Genomic DNA, 12,635 nt, shown 5'->3' on the forward strand with positions numbered 1-12,635 from the left:
AAAATTAGGGCAAGAGTGAATAGAATTAATTCTTGGATTTGATTTCTAAGATATATTTTCATTACATCTGTGTAACATATTCTGTGATATGACAGGATGCAACCAATTAAATTTTTTAAAATAACAGTTGAGAATTATATGAAACAAAGAAAAATTAAAAGTGCTGTTGGAAAACTTAAGGGAAAAATGTGTTTCATCCTTTATTTTCAAGGGAAGTCTGAATATCATAAAAACAAACATTCGTTTCATCCTTGAATACAGAACTGAAGTTGCAAACATTTAACCATTTTCATCACACATCAGATGATCTAAAACCAAAGTCACCTTGAAAGGCTACAGTCTTCTACTGTTTTATGAAAATCGTTATCACATTATAGTGATCACTATTTCTTTAAAGACTCTATTAAAAATGAAACAATAATTTTAACTAAAAGCATATCATATCCCATTGCTTGTTTCTCAGAATCAACACTGTTTCAAGACTAAGCCTTTAGACATGAAACATGTCTAAGTCCCCTAAAGAATATTCTAGAAATAAGCAAGACATTTAGAATACTTTAATATTTCCAGTAAACACCACCTGCTTCAGTAACTGCAATGCTGTAACTTGTAGCATTGCACATAACTAGTCAGTCAGAATATTTTAAAGGGTGGGAGTAAGAACAGAAGGACAAAGACACAAGAATGTCCAGTTTCACACTTCTGTTAATAACTCAAAAATCAAAATTATTTTCTTCTCTGCATCAAAACTATACCCCAGGTTTGACACGTTTTCAACTTTAATCCCACGACTCATCATCTACAGGATTGGGAGTTTGTGAAGAAGAAAATCCTGCAGTGTTCAATGTGCTCTTGCCCTGGAAATTCTTAAAAAAAAAAAAACAAAAACAAACAGAAAGAGAAAATATTTACTTTTATGACAGTTTTAAAGTTACATCATCTAGAGTAAGAGTAAAACCACACACTTTTTCTAGGTTGCCTTTATCAAATACAAAAAGAGCTTTTAGTTTCACTAAATCAGACTTGAAAAAAAATTTATTTAAAAATTGGAGGACAAAATATTTCAAGGAAAAGATTTTTTAAGTGACTATACTTCAGGCAAGTAGAAAACAATGTTTGTGGTATACTTCAACAAAGAAGAATAGCAAGTATGAACATTGCTTCCATATAAAGTATGCTGCACATAAAAACTGAAATGTCAGAAAAGCTTTGTAAATTGATAGCTTTGGTCAAGAGAGTCAAAATACCAAACTTAAATTTTGTAAAAAGCTCAGAAGATGCAAGCAAATTTGGGAAAGGAGGATGTTTAAATATAAATCTCTCAAAGTTCATTCATCATCTTTGAAACCAAAAGTATAATCAAGCAATAAGCGAGAGCTAGTGATCAGGGTGACAGCTGAGCACCAGTGTCCCACCTCTGAGAGCCTGGGTTTGACTCCCAGCTCCAACATCTGATTCCAGTCTCCCACCATTGTGCGCAAAGCAGCAGGTAATGGCTTGGGTGATTATGTCCTCCCAGTCATGTAGAAATGGACTGCGGTTTCCAACTTTCAGCCCATCTCTAAACCACTCAAGAGTGAACCAAATTTTCTCTATGTGCTCTTAGCCTCTTGAACAAATGTTCAAACAATTATTAATTTGAAAAGCAGAGTTGCAGAGACAAAGAAATCTTTCACTCCCTAGTTCACTACTCAAATGACCACAATGGCTAGGACTGAGCCAGGCTAAAGCCAGGAGCCTCACCTACATATCTTGCATTGCTGACAGAGGCCCAAGTACTTGGGCCATCTTCCTCTGCTTTCCCAAGCACATCAGCAGGAAGCTGGATCAGAAGTAGAGCAACTGTGACTCAAACCTGCGCTTACATGAGATGCCGACACTGCAGGCAGTGCATTAACCTAATATGCCACATTCAAGCCCAACTTTTAAAAAAAAAAAAAAAAAAACTTCTTTTAGTATATATAAGCATACATATAAAAATAAAGAAATAATAAAGTAGCTACCCTCATTTAGATAAATCAACTATTTAAATAAATTATGGGAATAACTGTTCAAATACATCATTAAATATTCTTACTTCACAGTATTAAGCACACTTATAACTGAAAGCCATGTTAAAAAATTTCCCCTTAACTAACCTTTCTAGTATCCACTGATGCAAACATGTTTCCTCTTGTACTACCACTAAAGCCAGGAGTGTATGTACTAAAGGCAATTTCTTCCAACCACGCAGGAACATCCTGTTGAGCCTTAAAAAAAATCATATGAAAACAAGTCTCAAAGATTAGAAAACTCAATTTTTAAAATATGTATAAAATATCTACTTTTAACAATAAAGCAATTAACACTTACATCTGTCAGTACTTTCACAAGAGGCTGTGCTAAATAGTTATCTGACTCAGGATCAAAGAAGGAAATAGCTCTGCCAGTATTCCCACAACGACCAGTACGCCCAATCCGATGAACATACTCATCAATGGCAGAAGGAAGATCAAAATTGATAACGTGTTGAACATTTTCAATATCCAGCCCTCGGGCAGCTACTGAAGTAGCAACAAGAACTGGACATTTTCCACAACGAAAATCTCCAAGAGCTTGCTCTCTTTCCCTCTGTTCTCGATCACTTGAAAGAAAAGCATATTTCATGACATACATTTTTAATAATATTAAAAACAGCATTTAATAGTAATATCTACCAACTTATATGCCTGCCACTCCACTAGCTCCTTCCAAAGCATCACTTTATTTAACTCTTGCTGTATTTTGAGCTGGAACAATTATCCCCAGTTGCAGATGATACAAGGTGACAGCTAACTTAACAATGCTTTGAAAAGTTCATGGAAAATTTGCAGTATCATTTAATTACATGTCCGTGAAGTTTTCTGAATCATGCTCATATGCAGAGCCAGAATACAAGCTCAAGTATGACAAATGTCACATCCTACCTACTAATAATCTCTATGCTGACAAAAAAAAATATTTAACTATTGGATTAGAGTGTTTGCTTAAAAACAACTATCATTTTCTACTGTCAGAGGTCTACATGTAATAACCAATGGGTGGTTAATATGTTAGAACCATATTGACCAGGCAGCTGCACCCACCAATACATGAGATCGCTGGTGTGGGAAATGGATTGAACCTGCATTAACTGGCATATCCAATAGTCTAGTCTGAGGTTACCCCAGTCAAAGTTTCTTGGAGATTCCCCAACTACACCAATGGACTCAAATTTCATCCTCAAGGTAAACCACAAGATAAGCATTCCAATCTTAGAGAGCATACATTAGGTCTGGGCCTCCTTGGCCACTGGTGCCTGTGCAGTAGACAGTGTATCCAAAAAGGCATGGGAGATTATGACAGCTAGCTTATCTAGGCCAGTTGAGGACGTTGAGTGCTGCATCCGAAGAGGGAAAGCAAAACAGATTGGACAACTCTCCTGGCTAAGCTTTGCAACAAGTGATGGCATCCATGGACACACTAAGGTAGACCTGTCAGGCAGAAGACCTTACAAAAATTTTCCCAACCCTGGCATGACAAAAACAACAAACTTTCAGAAGTATCAAAACAACTTACATAACATGGGTCTCTAAGGCATCATCAAATGACCATCCCCTCTAACTCTGAGTGCTGATAAAGTTGGATAGCAAGGAGTCAGCCCCTCTCTCCTCCAGCACCCTCATTAGCACTGGAGAAGAACTGAAACATTTTTCACCACCCACCTCCCTCCACACCTGGACCCTCCTCACCCTAAACAGAGGTCCACACGGACATGCATGACTATCAATTGTGTAATCAATATTTTAAACCTTAAAATGTTAGGCCCACATTGCCTTTTGATTTAAAACCAAATAACTAAGGTGGAATCAAATGATAAAGTCATACTAATATTTGTAACCACTTTGATATAGTAAAGTCAGGCATCAGAAATAACTGTATTTAGCTTGAAAAAAAACTTCATACATAAAGAACAGAGATTCTTTGATGGATCTCTTGAGAAGTTCCCACTCTCCATGTATAGTTTAAAGCAAATCTTTAACTGTTCATTCCTGCAAATCAATTCTTCTAAAAATTACACATGAAGATAAAGGAAGTTTAGGTCTCCTGGGTATTACTTCTACCTTCCCACGACAAGGAAAAAAGAAAATGAGTACTGATTACGTATGGAGATAATTTCAACTCCTAATCCTGAGATTTTTATTAGCTACATATAAACTCATGTTTCTTAAATGCCAAGGAGAATTCAATCCTCTACTAGGAATCCTATCAATGTACTCACCCATGAATACTTGTAGTTGCTATCTTTTCTTGACAAAGAAAAGTTGCAATAAAATCTGCTTTTTTCTTAGTTTCCACAAAGACCATTGTTCTTTCGTCACCTATGAGGTAATCACCAACAAATGACAACATCAGGAAGACATAAAAGTAGAAAAAAAAAGTTGAAACAGTTGGTTTCAATTACCTCAGTTGTGTAAGTACCAAGAGCCAGGTGTAAAAAGGAACTCAATTTTTTTCTGAATAAATATCAAAGACAAAAATACGACGATTGTTTTCTTCTTTTATAAATGCCTTTACTTTCTACTTTCCAAAATAATATAATCTTTCCTTCATCTCTGACTCTCCAAGGCATATATAATAGTGACATCCAACCCAACTTCTAAAATATTTTATATAACATTAAATGTTAGGCTTATCCCAGCATCTGGACTTATTAACGTATATTTACTTATTCGCTTAAAGTATTTAACTGGTAAAAATGCCAGCAATGGTCCAAAGTTTTTTTTTACATACAATTCCCCTACAAAATGTTAAACAAAAATGATTTTGTTGTCTTGATGGAAGGAAAAATAAAAGTGAAATAATCACTCCTTATCAACCATTACATCCATATCAGTTCGCTTCATTCACGCATTCAACAAATATTACACTGTCTCCTAGATGCCAGTCTCTAGATATTAAAGCTATAAAATTTATGCTCTAAGGTCTGGCACCATGGAACTAGGGTCCCATTTGGGCCTCAGTTTCAGTCCTGGCTTCTCCACTTTTGATCCAGTTCCCTGCTTCTGGCCTGAACAAGCAATGGAGGATGGCTTAAGTCCTTGGGTCCCTGAACCCACATGAGACACCTGGCAGAAGTTCCTAACTCCTAGCTTCAGATCGGCTCAGCACCAGCTGTTGGGGTCATTTGGGAGGTGAACCAGTGGATGAAAGATCTTTGTTTTTCCTCTCTGTAACTCTTTCAAATAAAAATAAACAAATCTTTAAAAATTCTGTTCTTACTGTGGAGAGGGCAATAATACGTGTTAGTCCTAAAGAGGAAAAGTCTGAAGGAACAGGTCAAAAGGTGGTTACTTCACTGATTTATTTTTATTTGAAAAGCAGAGTCACAGAGAGATCTTTCCCCCACTGGTTCACTCCTCAAATGGCTGCAACTGAGCCGATACGAAACCTGGAACTTCTTCTGGTTCTCCCACATGAGAACTTGGGCCATCCTTCACTGCTTAGCAGCGAGCTGGTTTGGAAGCACCTGGGACATGAACCAGCTCCAATACAGAATGCAGTGCCACAGGCAGAGGCCTAGCCAATTACTCCATGGCGCCACCCTCTAACACAGGGTTACTTTACACAGTTAGATTCCACTTGAGTAATAATATAAAATCATAAACTGCCCATTTATCTGGGGAAAGAGCAGTAAAGATAGAGGGAAGTAAAGCGCAAAGGCTCTGGAGACATGGACATTCTATGTTAATGAAACAGAGGCTCCCACCAGACCTCTAAATTCTGCGCAGAATGAACTGCAAGTACAAAGGTCATGAGGGAGCAATGCATCTGGTTTACATGAGAAACAGTCATGAGGAAAGTGTGGCTAGAACACGGAGAGAACAGGAGAGCATAGGGGATGAAGTCAGTGGGGTAGTGGGAGGGCATATTGTCCATGGCCTGAAATAAGGTCACTGCAAGAACTTTATTACTCTGAGAAGGGAAACTATTGGATTTTGAACAGAAAAATGACATGATCTTTATCTAAACTGATCAGCTAATAAGTTCTAGATATATTTTGATGGTAGAAAAAACAGGATTTTGTTAATAGATCAAATATATAGCTAGAGGATGGAATCCCAAGATTTTGTACTTGGTAACTAGAAGCATGAACTAACATTGATACGAAGACTACACAGGACAATGATTTAGATATGATGTTTAAGCCCCAAAAAATCAAAATGGTAGCTGATTCCCATCATACCCGAGCTAAATCTTTGTCACACTGTAATTTTGAATTTATTTGAAGTTAATGATTTTATGTCTTAAGAAAAATATTCTTTCATCAGTTTTGGATGGTAAGGTGCGTGAAGCTAAAACTGACTCCTAGGATAGAGGAGAGACAAGGTACATAGACTATTGAGCAGTTCAAGTCCTTGCTCTTTTTTCTTAGTTCCCCAATCCCAAGAAAAGACTAATCTATTTATTTTTTAAAGGAGAGGGAGAGAGAAAAGGCAGGCAGGCAGGCAGTCAGGAAGGATCTTCCATTCAGATTCATTCCCCAGACGCCTGCTATAGCCAGCACTGGGTCAAGCCAAAGCTGAAAACCCTACCCAGATCTCCCATGCAGGCAACAGGGGCCCAAACACTTGGGCCATCCTCCACTTTCCTTTCCTAGACTAAAAGTCAAGCTGGGAAACAAAGCAGTGCCCAAATGAGATTCTTGCACAGAGAGTAGCAGCTTTACCTGCTACACCATAACAATGGCCACTAAGTTCCCCCTGCTCCCACCCACCTACTTATTTGATATTCGTTGTAGTTCAGACAATACACTGCTATTCCCCATGGTTACAACAATGATTAGCTAGTTTTATGACCAGATTTGTTGTATTTTTTTTAATAAATGAACTGCCTTTTCTATGTTAGATAATAATTCTGCTGATGATCTTTATTTCTTTATTCATCCACTGTGAGCTAAAAATCAACCAGGAATTTAGATAGGACTCATGAGGCAAGCCTTTTTCTTAGTGGTTATGCCTATGTCCCTCAGCAGAGTAACCAGATTCGACAGCTGGCTCCAGCTCTGAGCCCAGGCTCCTGGAGGCGGCAGGTGAGGGCTTCAGAAGCTGGATCCCTCGAATCCATGTGGGAGGGACTGAGTTCACAATGTCAGCCCTGGCTCAGCCCTGGTCATTACAGACATCTGAGGAGTCAACTGGCAGACAGAAGAATAAGCACCTTCCCTCATTCTTTAAAAAGTGATCAAAATACTTTTGTTGGGATAGTATTTAGTCAAATGCTGTTAAACTGAGTCTCCAATACCTCCTAATTTCAACCATTATGGAGAGAAAAGGCCTACATATATAGTTTGCACAGAAAATGGAACCATAATATATTTAAGTTACATTTAAAATGAACTATGTAGTTATTTTATAAAAAATCACTTATGAAGAATCATAATTATGACCCCAGAAAGTCACATCAGTGTAACATACCTATGTTTCGCAGAATTTCAACAAGCTTTTCTCGTTTTGCATACTGGCCAACCTGAAGAACGGTCTGCTGAACATCTCTGCATGCTCCACCCACTTGTCCAACAGCAACAAACAAATAACTTGATTTTAAAAACTCCCCAGCCAACCTTGAAAAACAAAACATTATTCCTTATCTCCTCCATTAATACAATAGTCACAGAATTCTAAGTGTAGCTACAATATTAGGCAGTGGATTATTACAGCTGAAACAGGAAATGGTTATTTAAATCATTCAAATATCATATTCAATGCTCAATACAAAATATTAAAATACCGCAAAATATATAACTTTGTGTCAAATACAATTTGTGTCAAACCATGGTTACATAATTTTCACCAGTTCTTGGATCAATAGAAACTATATAAAGTGTGCATCATAATAATAATTGTGAGCTGAAGAGAGATACCTGGCTTACCAGTTTAGCCACAATAGGATGCCTACACTGGGGTGCCTGCCTCTGTCTCTGGCTGCATGATTCAGGCCCAGACTCTTCAAGGCAGCAGTGATGGCTAAAGTGTTTGGGTCCCCGCTGCCCATGTAGGAGACGTGAACTGAGTTCCTCCCTCAGGATTTCATCACAGCTCCACCCTGATCACTGAAGGTATTTGTGAAGAGGACATCACAAATGGGAGATGGTAGTTCTCTTCCAGCCTCTCAAATAAATGTATAGAATTTTAAAGTGTGATATAAAATAAACATCTGCAACATGTAGCCATTTATTTAAAAACTTTATTCTTCATTCACTGCATTTCTGTATATTTTTAGGAATTGTTTTCTGCAATATTACCAGTTAAATTATGCTGCTTCAAATGAATAATTATGAGCAAATCAAAGCATAGTGCAGTGCTTTCCATGTCACAATATGCAGAAAAAATAATATCTGTACAGTACAGCTCAGTAGAAAATAAGAGGTAAAAGGTCTAGGGACTGGGCAGAGCCAGACTGCATGGATGTGCACCAAAGATTGAGGGTCTCAAATCCTGACACACAGGAACTTACTATCAGCATACAGTTGCAAAGTCCTGCTTTGTATCACCCTCAACCAGGAGGTGGGAGTAGACAGCAGTCAGAGCCCTGACTTATTAAGGATAAATGGAGAAACTCAAATCTATCTTCAGTCTCCTCCCCTATGCAGTCAGCCCTGTGTTTCTTAGCTGTGCCCTCGAATGCCATAAAATAATTCAAACTCACCATGTCCAGAACCTTAATAAACCATTCACTGCCTCTTGTCTCTGGACCTGTTTTTGAACCATACAAGAAAATACCTCCACCTGTAGAACAGCATCATCTCACCCAAGCACAAATACTGATATTATCTGAAATTCTTTATTTGATTTTTCATTCACTAAAGTGATATTGTCTGAGTGCCCTGCACCATGAATGCATGGCTCAGGTCCTCTGTATTCCAGGACAGAGACGAACAAAAGGGGAAGCTGAGCAAGAAGCCCTTATATTTTTCTTCTTAAGTTTTTCAGTATGGAAAGGTCTTCCAAAACTCCCTCAAATCAAAGTTCAGAACTCAGAAATTATACTAGGCAGAAAACTGTTAAAGTCAGTAAATACAAGAGCAAAGGTAACACAGGCTGAGCCACAGTAACAACAATCTCAGACATGAGTCAAAGAACCTTTAGCTCCCCTTCAAGGGTTATATATAATGCTCTGAAATACAAACTGGAGCTATTTTACGGAAATCAAGACCTTGCCAGATCAAAGTGTTGACCCCAGGCATGTAGTCGCCAGGCAGAAAACAGTTTCCCATCTGCTGATTACTTCCCCAAACGCCAGAAACAGCCAGGGTTGAGGCAGGTCAAAACGGGAAGCTGGAAACTCAATCCAGGTCTCCTACATGAGTGTTAGGAACTGAAGATCCTGAATCATTACCTCGTCTCCCGGTGTTGGGATTGGACTGACTTTGGAATCAAGAGCTGTATGAAGCTGCAAATCAAACCCAGGCACTCTAATACGTGATGTGGGCATCTGCACCATTAAGCCAAAGACCTGCCTGCCAGTACCACTTCAAATTTAAGATATAACCCGGTCATTTAAAATTGCTTGTTTTGTGCACCGTTAAGGAAAAAACAAAAAAACAAAGCAAACAAACAAACAAAAAAACACCAACTGATCCAATGCTTTCTTAAGATCTATTTTTTTCATCAATATAGAGTTCTTTTTAACTTCACACAGACTTCTGATTAAACAATAAGTTAAAAAAAATCAACAACCAACACCACAATTCCAGGGCTTATAAGTGTCTGATGACTTAACATGGGAACCCATAAAACATTCTCTCCAACCAGGAGATGAACTACACAGCAAAAGAGATGCTGAAGTACTCCTGTAAACATGGAATCCACAAGTCCTACTGTACCACTCAGAAGCTGCTATTCTGAAACAACAATGGAACATTCCAGGGGCAGGGGGAGAGGGAATACCCTCAAGGGCCAGCTTGGAAGCAAATCTTCATCAGAACACATCATCACCCAAAAGAGCACAGTAACCAAAATAAAAAAACCTTCATATGGTTCATGAGTCCAGGAACCAAAGGTTTTAAGTAAGAATAGCCAGTCTACCAACACAACTACCTATTTTTGAACCTGTGCTCCTTTTGCCTCCATCCACTCCAAATTCAGGTTCTTCGGGTTTAAAGATCTCAGTTCTCAAAAAGAGAGTAATTCCATTAAAAAAAAGGGCAGGAGTCCTACCATAGTGCAGGAACTTGGCATCCTAACCTCTGAACTCACAAACCACGTGGTAAATAGTGTGGCTCTCAAATATCTGCCAATAATTGATATGTGACTTTTCTACCAAAGATCCACTGATCCAAATTTATTAGGTTGGAATGCTGAAAACTAAAGATAATTTCATGTATTAAATTCTTGTTCAATCCTAAGATTTGTTATAACATATGTGTCCTTTCAAATTAAAATGTGATGCTAATGAATAAAGGTCATAATGTTTTTTAGAAACACAACTTTTTAAACCACCTATGTCAGAATCTTAAATTTTAAAAATCCAATCTCAGAGAGAATATTCAATTGCCCTGACTTCCATACAGATGTTTATTGACATAACTAAGATATTAAGAAAAACTTATACCTTTGAATTTCTTCTGGAAATGTTGCACTAAACATAAGGGTTTGACGTTGTTCCTTTGACGGCATTCCTGGGCAAGAAATTAACTTCTTCATTTCTGGTCCAAAACCCATATCCAACATGCGATCTGCTTCATCCAAAACTAAATACTTGATTTGTTTGAGACCAATCTTTAAGGATATTTCCATGGATAAAAAGAAGAAAATGTATACCAGTTTATATTAAACGAAGATACTAACAACAATTCTTAAGGATAAAACAATGTTAGCAGTGTCTATTTCTGTCATTAAATTTCTCCAATGTATAAAACAATTTTAAAATTACAGATAAAATAAATATCTAGATCAATACTGTATAACAGAACTTTTTACAATTAGAAGTTCTATTGTCTACAATCTAGCATGTGAGCCTTTAACCATAGGCAACTATTACATGATCCACGTATGGCTAATATCAATGTGGAAATAAAATGTTAACATTTTTCAACTGAAACAGACACAAATGTTAGTGCTTACAGTATCTGGGTTGCGTAGATGTAGACTGTATTAGCTGATAAAGTCAGATTCTTTCATATTAAAAAAAATCTTGTAACAATAAAACACATTCAAATATCTTATAACTGGTCATTTTTCTCCCCTACCCCCTCTTAAAATCCTTAATTAACTCTCCGTTCTCTGATCATTCACAACTAGGAAACTTCTCCTACTTCACATAAACAATTACTGATGTAAAGAGAAAACATCATTGTAGGCTTTTGGGAGTACACAAAGCATCAGATGAGGTGAGCTTAGTCTCTCCCTTTTTCTCTCTCTCAAAGACAAAAAAGTTTTAAAAATAAAAAAAAATTCGATGCAAAACAAATCTGAAACCCATGCAGTCTTCTTATAATATACATTTTGCATGAACAATTCAAAAGACAACTCATGCACACAAGATCAAAACCTTTCTGAACCAAAATAAACCTATCTTTCAATTTCACTTTTTTTCCACAAACCAATTTTTTGAGTATTCTCTTAATCTCTTTGAGCTTTTTTTGTTTTCAGAGTACAGAACTTAAAGTGCTGTTTGTTTTCTGCTGGGATACTGTGAATGCACTCTCAAGGAATCTGATGGAACCCAACATGTGAGCAGTGTTGAAATAATATATCTCATAATACCCCATTCTTTCCCTTTCCCGTATATTCACAAAACAAAATTGTCAGTTTCACAACTTGCCATCCATGCAAGCCTACCTTTTCTTTACCTATGATATCCATCAGTCTTCCAGGAGTTGCACACAATATATTAACACCTTGTACTATCTGCCGAATTGAATGCCCCAACTGGGTTCCCCCATAGACAACAACAGCTCTTACACAAGTCCTGTTGATAAGATAAACATCACTTCATAGTTACTTGAAAATTAGACATTTACTTCTAACAATATGTACAACAAAATCTATACAGAGAAAAAGGAATGATTATATATTCACCTAACTTTAAAAAATAAATTCTACCCAAAAAGCTGAAAATATGGGGAAAAACAATAAATTTGGGAAAATAAACATACAGCCTCGCAGTTCTTTTGAAATAATAAGTACCACTCCTCCTTCCTAAACACAAACACAAAACAAGCTAAAGATTTACAGTTAATAAACAACACAAATGGCTCTTTAAAAAGAAAGGTAAATTCAGTGTTACTTTAAAAATGAATGTCTGGGGCTCGGCAGCGTGGCCTAGTGGCTAAGGTCCTTGCCTTGATCCCATATGGCCGCTGGTTCTGATCCCAGCAGCTCCACTTCCTCTCTATCTTTCCTCCTCTCAGTATATCTGACTTTGCAATAAAAATAAAATAAATCTTAAAAAAAAACAGATTTAATAAAAAAAAAATGAATGTCTGGATTCTATTCCCAGCTTCAGCTGCTGATTGCAGTTTCCCATCAAGGCGGACCTGGAAGCAGCAGGTCACAGCTGCTCACATGACTGGGTCCCTTTCACCCATGGGAGAAAAGCACTGCATTCCACGCTCTGCTTCGAAGCCTGGTTAT

At 37.4% G+C, this 12,635-nt stretch overlaps 1 protein-coding gene across 2 annotated transcripts in view; it reads right to left on the bottom strand.

The window, feature by feature from the left end:
* Positions 1–535: 535 nt before the first annotated feature.
* DDX4 (DEAD-box helicase 4) overlaps positions 536–12,635 on the bottom strand; it is a 63,205-nt gene continuing 51,105 nt past the window's right edge. For both annotated transcript variants that reach the window (XM_058680190.1, XM_058680189.1), the window contains 7 exons: positions 11,841–11,970; positions 10,612–10,778; positions 7,476–7,621; positions 4,280–4,379; positions 2,353–2,623; positions 2,139–2,249; positions 536–866 (listed from right to left, as the gene is read on the bottom strand). In XM_058680190.1, coding sequence (XP_058536173.1) covers positions 780–866; positions 2,139–2,249; positions 2,353–2,623; positions 4,280–4,379; positions 7,476–7,621; positions 10,612–10,778; positions 11,841–11,970 — 1,012 coding nt within the window. In that variant the 3' untranslated portion in view covers positions 536–779. The remainder of the gene's footprint in view (positions 867–2,138; positions 2,250–2,352; positions 2,624–4,279; positions 4,380–7,475; positions 7,622–10,611; positions 10,779–11,840; positions 11,971–12,635) is intronic.

The sequence above is a fragment of the Ochotona princeps genome, chromosome 23, assembly GCF_030435755.1.
Source record: "Ochotona princeps isolate mOchPri1 chromosome 23, mOchPri1.hap1, whole genome shotgun sequence".
NCBI lineage: Eukaryota > Metazoa > Chordata > Mammalia > Lagomorpha > Ochotonidae > Ochotona > Ochotona princeps.